An 18,650-nucleotide genomic window follows, 5' to 3' on the forward strand; every position below is an offset into this window, starting at 1 on the left:
CTCTGCGCAGATGCACAGGGCCTTCACGCACACACGCACACGGTCAGGCCCAGCCCTCCCAAGCAGCACGCCTGGCCCAGCCTGGCCCCCAGCGAGCAGAGCAGGCCTACCCCCAAGCAGCACCGGGCCTTCCTCTGGCTGCTCCAGCAGAGACCCTGTCTGGGCGGTAGCCCTGGGTACCCACCCTGGCCCAGGCCTGTGCACAGACCGAGGCTTCAGTCCAGGGAACAAGGTGCAAACTTTGGCAAAGAGTTTTAATGGCAAAGTTGGCTGCAGCGACAATGCCACGCGGGTGGGGGCCAGAAGCTGTGGTGGGCAAGGGGTCAGCGGGCAACAGGGCAGGGCCAGATCCCTGAAGAAGCAGCGAGCGAGGACCGGTGGGCGGCGGGTGAGTGGGCACTACATGATGGAACAGGCAGACAGCGGGTTCCGCACGTGGCAGGTGCACGCGGCCCCACAGTACTGCCGGAAGGTCTGGTAGCAACTGCCCTCAGGCTCGCCCCCCCACTGGCCACCGGATGGGGCGGTCAGCGCCTCAGGTGGCAGGCGGCTCAGGATGGACGTGTTGACAGCCAGCGCAGCCAGGCCGTAGTCAGTGAACAGCACAGTCTCACGGCGGCAGGTGGGACAGGAGATGAACTTGTATTTGGGGCAAGACTCGTAGAGAATCTGCAGGCACTGCTCACACACAGAGTGCAGGCAAGACAGCACGCGGGGCCGCCGCTGAGTGACGTTGTACGTGTGGCCGCAGGTGGGGCACTCGAGAGGCTCACCTGCGGCTGATGCCGCTGCTGCTGGGGCCCCTGAGGCAGCAGGGCCAGGCCGAATCACATACTGATTCACGATGACCTCGTCCGCGGGTGCCACTCGGGGGAAGCCCAGCTCCGCACTGCCCTTGCGGGACCGACGTGGCAGGGGTGGGGTACGGGGTGCCCCTTCCAAGGCAGGCATGTCCCCCCCACATGCCTGGTTGACGATGATCTCTGTGTCTGAGGGCCAGGCTCGCTTGGGTGCCAGAGCCGGGGTGGGCCGGGGTGCAGGTGGGAAGCAGGGGGCGGCCGCCTGCAGCTCGGGGAACTTCTCAGGGTGGACGATCTTCATGGCCTCCATCTTGAGGATGACATGGGGGCCCTTCAGGCAGGACATGAGGAACCCTGGCCAGCCACTGCCCGCCTCTGGCCCAGGGTCAGCCGGCATCCGGCTGTCTCCAGTCAGACTGGGTGTTCGGGTGGATGGGAGAGTTGGGTGCGGCCGGGGGGGAGGGGAGGGGGCAGCATCCTGGTCCCGCCAGGCCTGGTGGGGACCCTGGCCGCCCTGTGGACTCCTGGGGGTGGCTGGCAAGAACTTGGGGGGAAGGGCCCCACCCAGTGGCCACAGTGGCTTCTCTGGTCCAGTCCTAGAAGGAGGAGAAAGGGGCGGGGGAGGGGGAGAGGAGCAGGGGCAGGGGGGCGTGGGAGGCTGCCCTGGGCTGGCAGTCGGGCCCAGGGGCTCACCCAGGGTCTCCAGTTGCCGAGGCTGGCGAGGGGGCGTTGGGGGGGGTCCCCCTGCAGCCGAGATCAGCAGTCCCGGGGCCGGGACATCCGGGCAGGCAGGGGCTAGGTGGGCCCCATGGCTCCAGGACAGGGCGCCCAGGGAAGGCAGCTAGCCTGAGCCCTGGTTGCGGAGGAACCCAGGCCCCAAGCACGGCGGCGGTGGGAGCAGAGGAGAGGCCTGGACGAGGCCCGAGCTGCAGGTGAGAGACAGCGTGAGGGCAGCGCCCGGGCCCACCCTCATCCTGCACAAAAGACAGGGCGCCCGACCTCTGACCCTGACCCTCGCTGGACTCGGAACCCAGCCCCCTCCCCAACCCCCGCCCCCCAAGCCCGACCTCTGCCCAGGAGTGGGGGCCGGCGAGTGGCGACCCCGCGCTGTCCCGCCCCGCCCGCACTCACCTGCCCCAGCCTGGCGTCCCCCGGCCGCGCGCCGCCGCCGCAGAGGTTGTCTCAAAGGCAGGCCCGAATGCGGCGCCCGCGCCTTGGCCCGGCGGCTCCGGAGGCTCCGGCGGCGACCTCGGGCGATGGCGTGGCCGCGGCGGCTCCCGGGGGCGCGGGGCACGGGGCTCGGCGCGGCGGCGGCGGCGGCGGCAGGTGCGTGCGGAGCGTGGCGCGCTCTGCGGCGGAGGCGCGGGGACCGCAGTGCGCGCGGCGCCCGCCCGCGCCCGCAGCGCCACCCCCTGTCTGGGGACCCGCGCGGGGTCCGCGGGGCGGGGCCAGTCTCTCAGCCGCCCCTCGATCCACCGCGAGCCTGGCGCCGGCTCTCGGGGTCGCCCTCCCCTTCCCCACACCCCCGCTGGCAGCGTGCGAGTCAGGACCCCCGCGGCGTCCCCACCTCCAGTCTCCCTAACCCCGTCCCTGCCTGGCTGACCCTGGGTCCTGGTCAAGACCCCCACCCCAGTTCTGGAGGGGAAATCCTGCTTTGAGGTCTCACAGTGCCAGAGGAAGGAAGGGAAGGAGAGAGTCCAGGGGTGGACCCAGGAAAGCTGGTTCCCAGGACCCCACCCTGGGACTGCCTTGTGTCCCGCCAGAGAGTCAAGGTCTCTGCTTGTCTTTCCACTTGGCCACCAGTGGGAATGCTTCCGGGGCTTTCTGGCTCACAGGTGCAGCGGGGTGTTTCCAGTGCTGGCAGGCTCCAAGAGGGCAATGGTATGAGCATGAGCAGGGGTGGCATCGAGGGAGTAACAGTGGTTGGGAGCAAGCTCCCAGGGCAGGGCAGCTGGACAGATGGGTGGTGTGAGAGGTCTGCAGAAGGTCAGACAGTCGGTCAGGCCACCGTCGGCCAGCTCACAGAGGTCACGTACCTACACAGGGTGGGGTGCCCCTTCTGGCATCTCGTCAGGGCAGCAAGCACTGGGTTGTCACACAATTGTGTGCTAACCTGACCCCACCCAGCAGAGAGGCCCCATTCCTTTCTGCTTCCTCCTCAGGCCAGCCTCCCCAGCTCCCTTGGGATATACCCTCTGCCTGTGAGGAGCCCTCAAGTGAGAGGGAGAACATGCTGGCAACTACAGGGCAGGGGGCCAGGGCTGCAGGGGCCTCTAGAGTGCCTTTTCCTGACCTGCCAGGGCCACCATGTGGCATGCTGGCACTCCTCTGCCTGGCACTGGGCCCTGCACCTGACCCTGAACAGCCCCAGCCTCTTCTGGCCACAGCTCCTCTCCTCTGTACAGTCCAAACTGCACCTGGCTAGAGACCTAGCTCCCAGTCCTGCAGAGCGACAGAGCCCAGAGAGAGATCAGTGTTCCTGATGAAGGGGCCCACTTGGGCTGGAGAGGTAGCCCTCGCCCATAGCGTTTGAATTTGCGGCTCTTTGCAACCTCAGGCCTGTGCCTAAGTTTACTCTGCCATTCAGGGAGAGCAGGGGCCTGTGGGAGGGGCGGCGAGGGCCTTATGGGGCCCTGGCAGGAAGATAGGGCAACCGAGGCAGCCCCGGACAGGGGAGGGCCGGGGGTCCAGCCTCCGCCAAGGGCTTTGCTCATCTCATGCGCACTCTGGGAACGTATTCAAAGTGGCACCGGCCACCAGGCCCTACTCCCTAACAGCGGCCCTGCCCCTAGGGATGAGGTCCAGCCCCGTGCAAGCCTCCCGATCCGGGCGTTTCAGAGCTGGGCGGCCCAAGCCCATCCCGGACGGTCTGAGGCCAGCTGACCCCGAACCGGATCTTTGGGGAAACCGTCGAGCGCGGAGACTTCTGGGGAATAAAGTTCCCACCAGCCTCCCTCATCCCCAGCCCGATCTGTTTTGCGCATGCGCCAGCCTCCGCCTCTCAACGAGGAGCAGAGTCTGTAGGGGTGGTGGGCGGGGTTTCCGGCGCCTGCGCAGTGGGCCTCTGTCGCCCGCCTTCTAAGTCCGGGTCTCTCGGCCCGTTTCGCCCCGTATCCGGTGCCCCATCGGTAGAACTTGTGTCCAGACCGGTCTGACCGGCCCCACACAGGCCACTCTGATCACCTGGCCTCTGGGCCCCGTCTGGTTTGATCCCGCCCTTCCTGGGGGTTCCCCCGCGAGCTCCACGGGTTAGGGATGTGGGTCCAGGCCGCACGCCACTGCCCCCGTCGCCCCAGAGGGAGCTTACCAGTGCCAGGCCCAAACTCACGTGATCGCATCCACTGTCACCCCCGTCTACAGCGACCCTGTATGGCGCAAGCTATGTGCCACCTTACAGATGAAGGTGGGAGGGGGTGCAAGGGCCAAGGACGGGGATGCTGAGGAGGGACTTGGGGCCCACGAGCCGACCGCGAAGGGAAACCGTAGTTTCTTGTATGAGCTAGAAGCGTCACTTGTGTATGAAGCCCATGTCGCCAATCTTAAGTACGTTTTATTGGCAAAAGTAAGTAAATCAAACATTTTTTTATCAGTTAAAAAACAGCAAAGCTCCGCGCAGTCTGTTCACAAACACCTTGATCTCTGCCTGCGAGGTCGAAGCTGTGAGTGACAGTGGGCACCTCTTCCTTCTGCTTCAAAGCAGGGGCTTTGAGGTGTGTGAGTGATGCCCGGGGACCCCAGACGACCTGCAGGCCTGGACTCTGTGGACCTGACCCCAGTGACCTGCAATCCAGCAGGGCCAGGACATGCCCCAGATGTGTTGAGTCTGAGTCACCCCGAATGGCAATGTCCCTCAGAGCCCAAGCCTTGGGCACCACCCATCTGAAAAAGGAAGGGTGGGTGGGCACTGTGCTGGAAGAGCTGGGCCTCCTGGGATCTTGGGAACCCTGTCTGGGAGCCCCGCCCATGGCCCCGCCCCTCCCCAGTAGGGAAAAGGCAGCAGCCAGTCCCTCAGCTCACAGACACTGGGACCTGGCCCAGAGGACAAGAGGACTCCTTGCTACCATCACCACTTCAGGTGAGTCCTGAGCTGAGGGGCTCCCCCACCCACCCAGGACCAGCTTAGCTGCATCTTCCAGCCTCCCCCACCCCAACCCAGCTCCATCGCAAGGCACTGCCTCTCAGGGAAGGCAGAGGACCCCTGGGGCACAGCTGGGAGACACTTGCCTCCTTGCACATGCACTGACACACAGACCTTGAACACTCTTGGCATTTCCACAGCCTCTGCCACCCCTGCCAGGCTGGGCCATGGACCCCCACAACATGATGGTCAAGAACCCATATGCCCACATCAGCATCCCGCGGGCTCACCTGAGGCCTGACCTGGGGCAGCAGCTGGAGGCGGCTCCATTCTCCTCAGAGTCGCAGCCTGTGCCTCTGGGGCCCTGCACCCTGGAACCCGCCAAGGAGGCCCCAGGGTCCAAGGGGGCCAATTCCATCCAGGGCCAGCAGGCCTGGCAGCCACCCGGCAACCCCTGCAGCAGTGGGCAGCGCCCGGCAGGACTGACATATGCGGGCCTGCCGCCAGTTGGGCACGGCGACGACATCGCTCACCACTGCTGCTGCTGTCCCTGCTGCTCCTGCTGCCACTGCCCCCGCTTCTGCCGCTGCCACAGCTGCTGCTGCGTCATCTCCTAGCCTGGCCCCCGCCAGGCCGTCGGGCCTGCTGCTGGACCGCTGGCACAGCAGCCGGGCCGGCCTCTGCTCAGGCGACCACAGCGGTGCCCAGACTGTTGGGACAGCCACTGGACTGTTGTCATGGGCATTGGCCAGCCCCCACCCTGGCCAGGGGCACCTACTTGCCAAGAAGGCTAATATCTCAGCTCATGCCCCCCAAAACAGAGCCCTGAGTGCCGGCTGCAGTGGCAGCCCTGGGGACACTCTTGACCACCCCTTCAAGGCCCAGGGCCCAGGCAATAAAGCAGAGTGAGCTTTGTTTCGGCGACTCTTCTCCCTTGCTGCTGCCCCTTTTGGGAGGGGTCCCAGGCTAGACACCACAGGCTGCCAGCCTCTACGGGACATTTGGGGGTGGGGAAGCCATTGTCTCCTGACCACCTAACCTGCACTGCAGGTCTCAGGTCTGCCCTGAGAAAAGCTGGACAGGCCTGGGTTTGAGCTGCACTGCGTTCCCCGGGCCAAGGCTGAGCCTGGGAGACAGGTCAGTCAGTGGGTCAGACAGCAGGAGGATGCTGTGTGTGGTCCTGGGTGGGTAGAGCCCAGGAGAAGCCTCCAGGAAGAGGACCAGGGTGGCGGCCAAGTGGTGGGAGGGACCAGCACTGGCAGGTTTCTGGGAGGGGAGCCCAGGCGGCCAGCACCAAGCCCTGCCCACCTGTGAGTCACTGCCCTACCTCGGCTGGGCATTTTTCTGGTTTCCCTCAAAACATCCAATTTCTGAGCAACCGCTGTGTGTGACTCCCTGCTGTCCTGCCTTTGGGGCCCGGGCTTCCTGGCGGGGTGGGTGAGTGGGCAAAGATGTGGGACCAGACCCGCCTCCCACCTGTCCAAGCAGCGTAGCACAACTGTGTCAGGGGACATGGGAGGAGCTGAGCAGCTCGGCACCGGGGTGAGGCGAGGATGCTGGTGTGGAGTGTGAGCTGGGGGGGGGGGCGGCTCTGAGCACCCTTACATTTTTGGGGCTGGGCGGAGAAAGCTGGAGGAGGAAGCTGAGCTGGCCTTGCAGGAAGGACTGGTCCTGGTGCCGGCCCTCCTCATCCCTGGTGACTGGCCACATGGCAGGACCGGTCTCAGGTATGGGCAGACACATCAGTGGCCTGACTGCAAAGGGACTCAGGTATGCCAGGATCCAGCCCCTGCCCTATGGCTGGCCCCTACAAGAAGATTGCCCTACCCAGGCCAGCCACAAAAACCCATCTGACCAGTCCAGGAGGCTGGGGGCAGACTGCTGGGGTGCTAGAAATAAAAAGAGGGCCCCTCTGACCCCTGGCCTTCCCTAGCCGGGCAGAGAGGGTCCTGGAGGTCCTGACCCCGTCCCAACCCCTCCCCACACACCCCATTATCCTGTGCACACAGTCCTTGTAAGTGGACTGGCCCAGGGGCTTTGGCCAGGTGGATGCTAGGGGCAGGCAGCCTCTGATAGGGGCGTCCAGGGCTTCCTACGGTGCCCTCCCCCTCAGGGAGTTTCTGGGTGGTCTGTGTGTGTGTGAGCGGGGATCTCCACACCAGTGCCTGAAGGCCTCCTTGGAGCCTTGTGGGGCTGGCCACTGCCCCATAATGGGAACACAACAGGCCCAGCCCAGGCAGGGACAAAGGCACTGGGACAAGTCCACAGGGACATGCACAAAGGCATTGAGCCACGGAGCAGCAGGACCCCTCAGGGCGCTGAACTGGTGGGAGTCCTGGCAGGCTTCCTGGAGAAAGTGATGCCTGAATTTAAGAGCTTGAACTGAAAGCCAAAAAGCTCTCCCATTGTTGGGGGTAGGGGTTAATGGGACACGAGTGAGCATGAGTGCGCGGGTTTTGGACGCAGGTCTGGGTGGACAAGGCGAGAAAATGGGCAGTGTTGAGGAGTGACACTGAGGCCTGGGTGAGGGGTTAGTGGAGCGGGGTCTGAGCGTGGACGGGCGGGGCGGTTGGAATGGGGGGCACCTTATCTCCTGCTGAGTTGGTGGTGCCGATGGATCTAGTTGCAAGCTCTTTGTGGCTGAAAGGGGAGCCCATGTCTGCCCGCAGCCACCACCTGCCTCCCTGCTGACTGGTCTGTGCTCAACCAGTAACGCGAGCCCCAAGGAGGGAGCCGCAGGGCACCCTGGGTCCCCCCCACCCCGGCCACCCCGGCCACCCTCTGGCTGGGCATAGGGCACCCAGCAGAGCGGATGCAGGTAAGAGAGGCCTGGGGCTCAGGCAGGCTGGGGTGGGTGGGTGGGGGCCAGAGATGGTGCGAACAGCAGGCCAGGATGCTGCCCAGCCAGCAGCGACAGGAACCCAGGCTGCACCCAGACCCTGGTGTCTGCTAGCCCCAGTGGCCACCACTCAGCCTCCAGGTCTGTGGAGGCCTGGGTTCGTGTCCTCTGGGGTGAGCTCCCGGTGCTGAGGCCCAAACCATGCAGGGCACTTGCAGAGGCAGGGAGGGGGAACTGCATCTCTCCTGCATGCCTCCCCCAGGATGCTGCAGCCAGAGGGTCCCTGGGCTACTGAAGAGGGCACGGCCGCAGGGACCCCACGAGGTGACTGCATCATCTGCTACTCGGCCTATGACCTCGCTGGGCACCTGCCACGTCGCCTCTACTGTGGTCATACCTTCTGCCAGGCGTGTGTGCGGAGGCTTGACACGCCAGCCCACGAGCAGCGCTGGATCCCCTGCCCTCAGTGCCGCCAGAGCACGCCCACGCCCCGTGGAGGGGTGGCCATGCTGGACCTCGACCTGGCCGCCTTCCTGGCCATCAAGGCGGAGCGGGAGCCGTCTCGCGTGGAACCCCAGCCACCCACACCCCTCAAAGGCAGCACCGCCATCACTCAGCAGCCGGCCGGGCTCTGCCCCAGCTTGGGCCCCCAGCCCCACTTCCCCCGGCCTAGATGCTGCTGCGGGAGCTGCAGCAGCCTCTGCTGGGCCCCCCTGGGCAGTCCTGAGGTCTGAGCTCCCGGCAGGGGAGCTGCTGCCTGCGCCAGGCCTGCCTCAGAACCTCTGACCACGGCACAGGCAGCCGGGAGCAGCCTGGGGGCAGAGTGTCCTGGGTGCCACCCCTCGGGGGTCACAGCCTAAGGCCTGGAGCTGTGCCCAGAGTACCAGGAGACTCTGCAGAGGCTGGAATCCCAGCCAGGATTCCCAGGCCCCTGTGTGCAACAGGGGGTGGGGCACTGCTGTCAGAGTCTCGCTTGGACCAAATGCAGGGCATGGCTCCTGAAAGGGTCTGATGGCCAGTCCCTGGGGTCTGGGCTGCAGGTCGGAGGGCCAGAGCCCAGAAAAGGCTAGTCTTGGTCGTGCTGGAGCAGTTTCCCTCCTCAACAAAGTGTCCCAGAGGTGTGAGCTGGCAGCGGAGGGAGGGCCACTTCCTTCACCTCTGGCCTGTGAGGCAGCCCTGTGAAGTTCATTCACTCAGCTGAGCTCACTGAGCTCCCACCGTGTGCTGGATGCTGGTTCAGGAGGGTCGTCTGCAGGCACAGTCACCTCTGTAAAAGGTGTCCAAGGAGCTCCAGGCCCAGTGAGGTGGGGACAGGCCCAAGGTGGCACTGCTCAGAGCTGCCACCCACCCCCACACGGGGCTCTCGGCTTCCTTCTACCTCCCAGTGGCCACCATGCAGACTGTTCAAGGGGAGCAAAGCAGGTGCCGGAGATTACGGATGCAGACACCCACCAACCTGGCTGCAACAGCCCCACCCCCACACAGGAAGGAGCTGTCACTCAGGAGCCCTGGGAGGGCTGCTGGGCCGGGCCAGGGCAGTGGGTGGCAGGATGGGAGAGACGGACAAGAGAATGTGCTGAGAGGACACTCAGAAACCTCCTTCCAGGGGTCAAAGTCCTCTGGGCACAGCGGTCGGTGGGCAGCCAGCAAGGTGTTTGGAAGACTAGGCCTGAGAGGGAGGTGCCCAGCACCAGCAGGGGCAGGAAGGGGACTGACCCCAATAAGGGGGAGCCCACAAGCAAGAGGGCCTGTCAGGGGTCAGCCGAGGAGAGAACAGATTGGGCCAAGCCTTCTGGTCCAGGTGGGGTCTGGCAGTGGGCTGGGCAGCAATGAGGCCTGGGGAGGGGCCTCGCCCTCCCACTGGCAACAGAGGCACGGCACCCATGAATGTGACCCTTGCTGGCCACCACTGGGGATGAGCCTGTTGGGAGCTCTGCCAGGCCCAGCCCTGCCCAAACCCAGACCTGAACTGGATGACCTCCGGGGCTGGTGCCCTCCCGGGTCACATGGAAAGGCCCGCCCTCCCCACCCAGTTGGTGCCATCTGACTGGGGCAGGAAGACCACGATAAGGTCTGCAAGGCTCAGGGCAGACTTCCTCGGGGTCCCCAGGCCAACCCACCAGAGCACCAGCATCCTGCCCGGCCTTGGCAGGCAGCATGTAGTATCCAGTAGTATCACAGAGACGTCTGCTTGTGGACATCCAGCAGGAAGGGCCAGTTGCTCAGCCCTGCAACCCCCTGGGTGACAGCGGGACCTGGCCGAGGCAGACACCTGGGGCTTCGAGGGTACCCCTCGGGGGCCTCAGCTCCTGGGTAAACATTAATGGGGCTCAGTACACAGCAGGTCATGTGTGCGCCCAGCGGATCTTTGACCTGCAGCTGCTCCTACCCTGAGTCTCCTCCCCGAAGGTGCCCCTCACTACCCACACAGGTAGGAGCTTCTAGAACCAGGGGGGCCCCTGGGGTCAGGGCTGGGTGACCTCCAGGCCCAGGGCTGCGGCTCCCCTCTGAGCCTCCAGATGCTGAGGGTGAGAGACCAGCTTCGGGGCAGCAGGAGGGAGGGGGGCCTGGGAGTCAAGGTAGGGGCTGGACGGGGGCTCCAGGTCCAGCAGGCTGAGGGGGAGCCCTGCGGAATGGCTGGGGGCTCCTGAGCCCCTTGTCCTGCGCCCATCAGCGGGCAAAGGGCCCCCACCAGGCAGAGACGTTGCCATCTGGTGTCAAACGCTAAAGCCTCTGCGGTGACCATTGGCAGTGGCCTCCGTGACCCTTGATAGGAGAGGCCCCCGGCTCCCAGCCACTTCCGGCCCACACCCCAGCACCCTGGGCTGCCCACCAGGCCTCCTTCCAGCCAGAACCAGCAGTAAAGCTAGGGCTCCCTCACCTCTGCCCCCCTAAGCTGGACCAGGCCTGCCTGACAGCCACTTGAGGCAATGTAGCCATCCCCCGTGGATGGAGGAAGGGGAAGGTCACCGAGGCCAACAGCGAGTGGGACGGGAGGACAGCAGTGAGGTACCCTAGAGCCTGGTGGGGAGGGGGAAGAGCTGTCTCACCTGCACTTTCCCCAGCAGATCTGGACCTGGGCCTGGGTCTGTCCCTGCCTGAAATCCATGCCGAATTCCCTCACTGATGGCCAGGTCCCCACCCCTACTCTGGACACAGTTGGCCTGGTGGACCGGAGTCTGGGAAATGCAGGTACCAGGAGCCCCAGAGTCCCCAGCTCGGCCTGCCTCCCTGCCCACTCACCTGGCCCCTAAACCATGGCTCTGGGTAAGCCGGGAGAGGGGCTCCAGCCTGTTTCCATGAGAGCCCATGGGGGCTCATGACAACTCCGGTCAGGGCCAGACCAGTTGGTGGACCCCTCTCCCCTTCCCGCTTCCTGCTTTGGTCCCTCATCCCAAGCCCCTATGCCGCAGTTCCCCCACCTGAAGGTCTCCAGGAAACAGCTGGGTCCCTGGCCCTCCCTGACCCCAACCCCTGCAGGGAACTCCGGTTCTGCCCCCATCTCGGAAGAGGGGGACACGGACCCCTGGGCCCTCCCTCAGCTGAAGGACACTGGCCAGTCCTGGAAAGGTAGGTCTGAAAATGCTGGGTAACTGGCCGAAAGAGGCTCTGACTTACCAGGGTCTGAGCAAGGAGAGGGTTCTTGGGAAGAAAGCAAGGAGGCGGTTTCCCCCACAGGCCATGGGAAACCCACCATGCAGACCACTGCAGGGGGACCTTGTCCCACAGCTCAACTGCCGTGCCCCACCCACTCTGCTCCTCCTCCTTCTGCTGCTGGCAGCCAGGCTTCCGGGAGGCCCTGAGGGGCTGTCGCTGGGCCACTCTCCTAAGGAACAGAGGAGGGGGACTCAGGCCCTACCCTGGGGGGCAGAGGAGCAAGGGACCTGGAGGGTGCTGGGGAGGGCAGGTTGGGATTGGTAGAGGACAGCCCTTCCCTGCGTCTTCAGAGCTCAGCGTGGCCGGCAGGGTGGTCCAGGCAGCAGTCGGCTTCCTCAAGGCATGTGGGCTCCTGGGCAGCCTCTACCTCTTCGTCTGCTCCCTGGACATCCTCAGCTCTGCCTTCCAGCTCCTGGGCAGTGAGTGGCCGGCCAGGCTGCTGGTGGCGGGCGGGGCAGGCAGCCAGCCCTCCCCAGCCTCAGTGCACCTCTCTACCTGGTGCAGGCAAAGCAGCTGGAGACATCTTCAAGGACAACATGGTGCTGTCCAATCCTGTGGCTGGACTGGTCATCGGCGTGCTGGTCACAGTCCTCGTGCAGAGCTCCAGCACGTCCTCCTCCATCGTGGTCAGCATGGTGGCCTCCAAGCGTGAGTGCCCCCTCCCCTCCTGGGATGGTGGTGGCTGGGTGGGGTGTGGGAGGCTGACGTGGCACCCCCGCAGTGCTGACCGTCCGGGCATCTGTGCCCATCGTCATGGGCGTCAACGTGGGTACATCCATCACCAGCACTCTGGTCTCGATGGCACAGTCAGGGGACCGGGATGAGTTTCGGAGGTGAGTCGGGGGGAGGGCAGGGCCAGGAGCTGCAGGCGCGGCTGTGGCCGAGGCCTCCGACCGGCCCGCTCCATGTGGACTCAGGGCCTTCGGTGGCTCCGCCGTGCACGGCATCTTCAACTGGCTCACGGTGCTGATCCTGCTGCCGCTGGAGGGCGCCATGGCCCCACTGGAGAGGCTCAGCGCGCTGGCCCTGGGCGCCACCAGCCTGCAGCCTGGGGGCCACGCCCCCGACATCCTCAAGGTGCTAACACAGCCACTCACACACCTCATCGTGCAGGTGAGCCCGGTTGCTGCTCTGGGCAGGGCCCACGTGCCCAGGCACCTGGGGGATGGAGGGGTTGCCTGCGCCCTGCTTTGGGCGGGGGTCGAGCGCGCACAGCGGGCTGGGCTGCAGACATCTGAGCTTCAGGTGAGTCCTGAGGACCCAAGGCCAGGTAGACGGCTCTGTCCCCCAGCTGGACCCTGATGTGATTACCGGCAGCGCCACAGGCAACGCCACCAACAGCAGCCTCATTAAGCGATGGTGCCGCACCAGGGGGCAGACGGTGAGGTGCCTTTGACCCCCCACCTCCGACCCGCTCAATCAGCCAGGCCTGGCCACTCTGAGCCCGCCCTGAGCCCAACGTCCGTCGTCTTCCCAGACTGTGGGGAACAGCAGCCACTGCAGAGCGGCCGCTTTCAGCCCCTGCGCAGAGAGGAACAGCTCTGCCGCCGACGAGCGGCTGCCCTGTGAGGCCTGGCGCCCGCCCCCAACCCCGCCCCGCCCCGCCCCGCCCCGCGCGCCGGCCGCAGCTCACCCACCCTGCCCTGCCCCCAGGCCACCACCTGTTTGCGGGCGCCGCGCTCACGGACCTGGCCGTGGGCTTCATCCTGCTGGCCGCCTCCCTGCTCGTGCTCTGCACCTGCCTCGTCCTCATCGTCAAGCTGCTCAACTCCGTGCTGCGCGGGCGCGTCGCCCGGGCCGTGAGGACGGTCGTCAACGCTGGTGCGCCGGGGCTCAGAGCCGGGCGGGCAGGAGCGGGGCCGAGGAGGCCGGGCTGCGGGTGACCGGCTCCCCTCCCCAGACTTCCCCTTCCCTTTCAGCTGGCTCGGCGGCTACATGGCCATCCTCGTGGGTGCCGGCCTGACCTTCGTGCTGCAGAGCAGCAGCGTCTTCACGGCCGCCATCGTGCCGCTTATGGGTGAGCGCGCGGGCGGGCGGCGCCTGGCCCTGGGGGCGGGGGTCCGGGGCGCGAGGTGACCCCGGCTCCTCCAGGGCTCGGGGTGATCAGCCTGGAGCGTGCGTACCCCCTCCTCCTGGGCTCTAACATCGGCACCACCACCACGGCCCTGCTGGCCGCCCTGGCCAGCCCTGCGGACATGCTGCTCAGCGCCGTCCAGGTACCGGCCCCCTCACCCCAGCCATTCCCCCGGCCCCTCCCACTCCCAACAGAGGCCTGGGACTTCCCCCGCAGGTGCAGTCCCCTCCTGTCCAGCCCTGTGCTCTGGGGGTGGAAGGCCTGCCTTGGGGTCTCAGGCTCAAACTCTTCAGGGACCCACCACTGGCTGCCCACTCTAACCTCCTCAGACCCCAGGGGACCCGTGGGCATCTCTGGGGACCCCAGACCATCTCCTCTTCCTCTGCAACTTAAACATGTCCACAATCCTGTAGTCCCGGGCTGCCCTCTCCCCCCTTGCTCTCTGGCAGCTCCACCCCAGCTTCTCCCCCAAGGACCACTGCATACTCCTGGCTGTGTTCCTTTGAGGCCCCCTGTTCCTGGGGGCCCTCCAGCCCCTCTGTGCCACCACCTTCAGGATGCTCCCACCCTCATTGGCCTTAACCCAACAGATCCCTACTCGGACCGCTCATCCTCCTCCTGTGAGGGACCGCCCCACCTATGCTGGGCGCTCCAGAAACCCTGGCAGCGTCACAATCCTGCCTCTAGGACAACCCCCCTAGCCCCCAGCTCTGCACAGCCCCACGTAGTCCTGCTCATTCTCTCCAAATCACCCCCTTGGTGGGTGGTCCACTGCTCTGACACGAACTTCCCCCATCCACTGCCGCTGCCCTGGTACCCAAACAGGTGCAGCTCCTGACAACCTGGATCTCTCTGGGCTGCTGCCCACAGGAGAAGCCCCAGCCCTTCCCAACTCCTACTGAATCTTCTGCCTTGGCTCTGTCTCTGTCTGTTTGGAAGCTCCCAGTGCAGGGCCCTGCTCCACCCCCTCCAGGAAGCCCTCCAGACTGCACGCACCACATGGACTCCACGCCTTCTCTGGCAACCCCTGGCAGGAGATGTGTTCCCTCCATGTGTGGTCCTGCAACTCCTCCCCACAGGAGCCAGGCCAGAGCCTGGGGCTGGGTAGCCAAGCCCACTCCGGGATGAGAATGAGCAGGGTAGCTGTGGACAAGGCACTGACAGCTGAGCCAGCTCAGGGGAAAGTCAAATCCACGGGGTCATAAGTGATGTACTTACCTCATGGAGATGACACACACGGCTCCCCACCCTCAAGTGTGTAGGGGCTGCGGGAGGAGCATGCCCACCACACGTGGCCAGAATCTGCCCTCCTGGGTGGCTGTCTTGGTGAACAAGCAGGAACCCAGACAGACTGGACTTAGCTCCCTTTCTGCCCGGCACCCTGGGCCCAGGCTCCTGACCTCTGCCTGCCCTCCCGCCCTCCAGGTGGCACTCATCCACTTCTTCTTCAACCTGGCTGGCATCCTGTTGTGGTACATGGTGCCCATCCTGCGGCTGCCCATCCCGCTGGCCAAGAGCTTCGGGGACCTGACCGCCCGCTACCGCTGGGTGGCTGTCGCCTACCTGCTACTGAGCTTCTTGCTGCTGCCACTGGCCGCCTTCGGGCTCTCCCTGGCAGGGGGCACAGTGCTGGCCGCAGTTGGGGGGCCTCTGGTGGTGCTGGTGCTCCTCATCATCCTGGTCACCATCCTGCAGCAACGCCGGCCGGCCTGGCTGCCCCGATGCCTGCGCTCCTGGGCCTGGCTGCCCCTCTGGCTGCATTCTCTGGAGCCATGGGACCGCCTGGTCAGCCACTGCTGCCCCTGCAAGGCCTGCAGCCCCCCTGAGGCCACGGCCAAGGACGCCCACTGCTACGAGAACCCTGAGATCCTGGCCTCCCAGCAGTTGTGAGGGATGGCCACCCTCCACCCAGCTGACCTCTGGGTGCCCTGGGTGATCCCAGTCACTGCGGACTTGTGAGTCGCCTGGATCACCCTCTTTGCAAATAAACAAGGCAGCACCCAGGTGTGGGTGGTCTTCCCTTCCGTAACCCAGGGCTAGTCAGGGCCACCAGCGCCCTCCCGCCTCTGCAGGGAGCTGGGGTGAGGCCGCACCCATGCTGACCCCTAGTGGACACGCGGTGCGGGCGTTGAGCCCAGAAGGGAGCTGGCCGCCCCTGGAGTTGCGGATACACAGCTGACCCTGAAGCCCCAAGCTGTAACTCTGATCTTCTCAGCAGCCACCAGGGACAGAAGGCCCTAAGCAGCGGACTTGCCACAGCAAGAAGCTGGGGGTCCAGGGAGTCTGGAGGTGGCCGGGGCTTTTCCTGTGGGTGTAGGAAGGAAGGGTGGCTGGCTTCCACCCACCGCCACCCCAAGGTCACGTGGGCAGCTTCTGTGTGGTCCCGCGCCACCTTCGGCGGCCTCCCTGGAGGAAGTCATGTGGCCGCAGCGGGGCCAGAGTCCTGCAGGTGCGTGGGGGATTGGGGAGGGGACGGGTAACAACCTGGTGGACCCAAGGCGCCCTACTTCTCCCCACCACCCTTCTACCTCTCTCTCTCTCCCCCTACAGGGCTGCAGAGCACAGGGCTGTGGGGGTGGGGGGGATGGGGGCAAGCCAGCAAGCAGTTTCCGGGGTCCGCCGGCCTGCAGGCCTGCAGCTGGCCAGCTGCCAGGGGCACCACCCCGCGGGCCTGGGCAAAGCAGGTGCTCAGTGTTCCCCACCCAGACCTAGCAGGAAGCAGGTCCTGCAGAGACTCCTGGCAGCCCTCGCCCTAGAGGCCCTTACCTGAGTAAAACACTTCCACTGGGAGGCAAGCGAAGGCCTCTGGGCCGAGTGCCCACCTGGCAGTGGCCTGCGTGGAGAGGGGGCCGCTCCCGGGCCCCATTCCCCCTCTCAGTGAGCTAGGTTTCCACACAGGAAGGCTTGTGTGACAGCCAGCCGGTAACCGGACACCTCTGTAGCCCGGGGCTGCCCACAACCCCAGCCCGACCCCACGCCACCCCGGGGACAGAAGCGCGTTCAACCTGCACCTCGAACTTGTGCACTGAGAAGGGTGCACAGGCGCAGACCCGCGAGCACAGGGGCTGACCCCGCTCAGGGTCTGATTTGCCCCATGTCTTAGTTTGCTGGGGCCTCCAGGCACCTCCTTCCTGTCCAGGGATGCTGCCCTGACGGGGCACTTTCCTTCCCAGCCTCCCCCCCAGGTTTGCCTCACCAGACCCAGTGGGGGAATGGGTGTGAACAGCCAGGAAGATGAGACCAGGGGACCCCAGAACCAGTTACTGCCCACGATCATGTTCTTTCATTTCTCGGGTTCTCTCAGCGCCCCCATGTCCCCCCGCCCCTCTCAGTCTCCCCTACCCGAGCCTGCCAACAAGCTTCTAAGTCTCCTGAGCCTGAGGCACATCCTGGCCTCAGAAGGAGGTAGCCACCTGTTCTGAGAGCCACGAGGGGCCTCGTGGGAGGAAGACCCCTGGGGCAGGCTCATGTACCCCTTTTTGGCTTCCCCCCACTTTTGTGACCTCAGGACGCTCCTGTGGTTCTGACATAAGCCTCACTCCCATGAAAGTCCCCTGAGGAGGGGCTGGGCCTGGCTACTTCCATGGGGACATAATGGGAGCTCCCCCTCTCCTCAGTGGGAAGGCGGGGAGAGGGGAAGAAAGTGCCCCATGCACCTCTCCTTCCGGGAGCGAGTGAGGCCGCCCACAAAGGCTGACTCCTGGGTCCTTTGAGGCCGCAAACGACAGTCTGCCTGGCGGTAAGGCACCCTCCCGCTGGGACCATGGCCACCCGTAAACAGACCTGTCCTTATGGATGCCTCCAGCAGCTGCAGGCTGGGGCGGGAGGGCCAGGTGCCTAGCACTCCCACTGCCCCAGCCCAGGCTTCCCTGTGTGTCTGGCCCTCTCTGCCTGGCATCCCACCAGGCCACAGACCCCCCTGCCCCACGCAGGGCCACCTCTCTACACTGTGTCACCACATAATCTCTATTTTGTTACTTGTAAAGTGGGGATGCCACAGGGAACTCCCAGCCCACCCATCACAGGAAGCAGAGGTCTTTTCCAGTGGGGGTCTCAGGCAGGAGTGGGAGGGGAAGAAGAAAGGCTTTGATACACATTTCAAAGACAACCTCAGCAGGCTCGTGCCAGCTCCCTTGGAGAAAAGTCTGAGCTGCTCCTTTGCTCAGTGATTTGTGGACTTGTGACAAGACCATGCTACCAGGCCCAAGAGCCTCCCTGCTGCAGTGCCTGGGCCTTGCAGACTGCTGCTTGGGCAGCTGAGCTACTTTGCAGGGCACTGTGAGGACCCAGGGTGCCAGGCAGTGGCCCTGCACATCCCACTTGCCATGGCCTGGGGCCTACCTTCCTGGAAGGGTGTAAGGGAGGGGGCTGGTACCCGAGGCCCTGCTGGGACCGACCAGCACTTCCAGGTGCTGACTCACCCTCTGGGTCAGTACTGCAATCCCCACAAGGCAGCTGCAGACCTTTCTCAGAGGACGGGAAGATTAATCTCTATGCCAGCATGCTGCTTGTCCCAAGGATTTCACTCACCCATTAGGTATACCGTACTACACTGTCCACCGCAGTCTGCCGCGGTGCTGTGGTGTTATAGATTATATGGTGAAGCAGGGAACACGTCCCCTCCAGAGGGAAATAAATTGCCAAGCATTGCCCCCACCCAACACCCTCAGGCTGTGTAGCAAAGGAGGGTAAGAAGCTCACTGAGAAAGCCAGAGTCTACAGAGGCCCCAGTGGCCATGGCAAGGGAGACTGTCCAGGGCAGACCCAAGAGTATAGTTCATTATTTTTAAGTTATTATGAAGATATACCAAAAATGTACTGTTTTTAAAATGATTGATTAAAGGTGTGATTACATGTAATTTAACTGTTTCTCCTTTACAAGTTCTCCCACTCCCCAAACTAAAATCAAGGAGAAGTAAAAGCATTTGTCCACCCAGGTGTCCTGATCCGTGGCTGCCCAGAGGGCTGGGCGCCGTCCTCGTTTCCACGCAGCTCTGTGCGCCCCTGGGGCCAAGGCACCAAGGTGATGGGCGCGGCGCCAGCGTCGTCTCCACAACAAGCGGCTGCAGGGCAGGGCAGGGCCCTCGCCCCGCCCTGCCCTCCTCTCCCCACCCGCGCCCACCTCTCCCCTCCTCCACCCCTCCTCCCCCGCCCGGCGCATAGGCCCCGCACGCTCCCTCACCTGCCCGCGACGGGAGCGGG

At 64.9% G+C, this 18,650-nt stretch overlaps 4 protein-coding genes across 6 annotated transcripts; 3 read left to right on the forward strand and 1 right to left on the reverse strand.

The window, feature by feature from the left end:
• Positions 1-236: 236 nt before the first annotated feature.
• Positions 237-3,720, reverse strand: RNF208 (ring finger protein 208). 2 transcript variants are annotated; one of them, XM_072959030.1, is made up of 3 exons: positions 1,932-3,720; positions 1,494-1,726; positions 237-1,110 (listed from the first exon to the last, which is right to left on the reverse strand). In XM_072959030.1, the coding sequence occupies exon 3, from the start codon at positions 1,108-1,110 to the stop codon at positions 400-402; it is 711 nt and encodes a 236-aa protein (XP_072815131.1). In that variant the 5' UTR covers positions 1,494-1,726; positions 1,932-3,720; the 3' UTR covers positions 237-399. The 2 variants fall into 2 exon arrangements, with proteins under 2 accessions (XP_072815131.1, XP_072815130.1); XM_072959029.1 differs by having other exon boundaries at positions 237-1,726; positions 1,932-3,719.
• Positions 3,721-4,464: 744 nt separating this feature from the next.
• On the forward strand, positions 4,465-5,795 carry CYSRT1 (cysteine rich tail 1). Its single transcript, XM_006218216.4, has 2 exons — positions 4,465-4,875; positions 5,079-5,795. The coding sequence occupies exon 2, from the start codon at positions 5,106-5,108 to the stop codon at positions 5,493-5,495; it is 390 nt and encodes a 129-aa protein (XP_006218278.1). The 5' UTR covers positions 4,465-4,875; positions 5,079-5,105; the 3' UTR covers positions 5,496-5,795.
• A 500-nt stretch (positions 5,796-6,295) lies between these two features.
• On the forward strand, positions 6,296-8,451 carry RNF224 (ring finger protein 224). Of its 2 annotated transcripts, none has more exons than XM_072959032.1 (2): positions 6,296-6,420; positions 7,980-8,451. In XM_072959032.1, exon 2 carries the CDS (start codon positions 7,981-7,983, stop codon positions 8,449-8,451), a length of 471 nt encoding a protein of 156 aa, XP_072815133.1. In that variant the 5' UTR covers positions 6,296-6,420; position 7,980. The 2 variants fall into 2 exon arrangements, with proteins under 2 accessions (XP_072815133.1, XP_072815132.1); XM_072959031.1 differs by lacking the exon at positions 6,296-6,420 and adding an exon at positions 6,595-6,648.
• A 2,200-nt stretch (positions 8,452-10,651) lies between these two features.
• SLC34A3 (solute carrier family 34 member 3) lies at positions 10,652-15,440 on the forward strand. Its single transcript, XM_072960574.1, has 12 exons — positions 10,652-10,909; positions 11,198-11,287; positions 11,665-11,793; positions 11,879-12,022; positions 12,096-12,207; positions 12,292-12,487; positions 12,666-12,755; positions 12,852-12,939; positions 13,028-13,195; positions 13,275-13,391; positions 13,466-13,590; positions 14,874-15,440. The coding sequence occupies exons 1-12, from the start codon at positions 10,825-10,827 to the stop codon at positions 15,336-15,338; spliced, it is 1,809 nt and encodes a 602-aa protein (XP_072816675.1). The 5' UTR covers positions 10,652-10,824; the 3' UTR covers positions 15,339-15,440.
• Positions 15,441-18,650: the final 3,210 nt, after the last annotated feature.

The sequence above is a fragment of the Vicugna pacos genome, chromosome 4, assembly GCF_048564905.1.
Source record: "Vicugna pacos chromosome 4, VicPac4, whole genome shotgun sequence".
NCBI classification, from domain to species: domain Eukaryota; kingdom Metazoa; phylum Chordata; class Mammalia; order Artiodactyla; family Camelidae; genus Vicugna; species Vicugna pacos.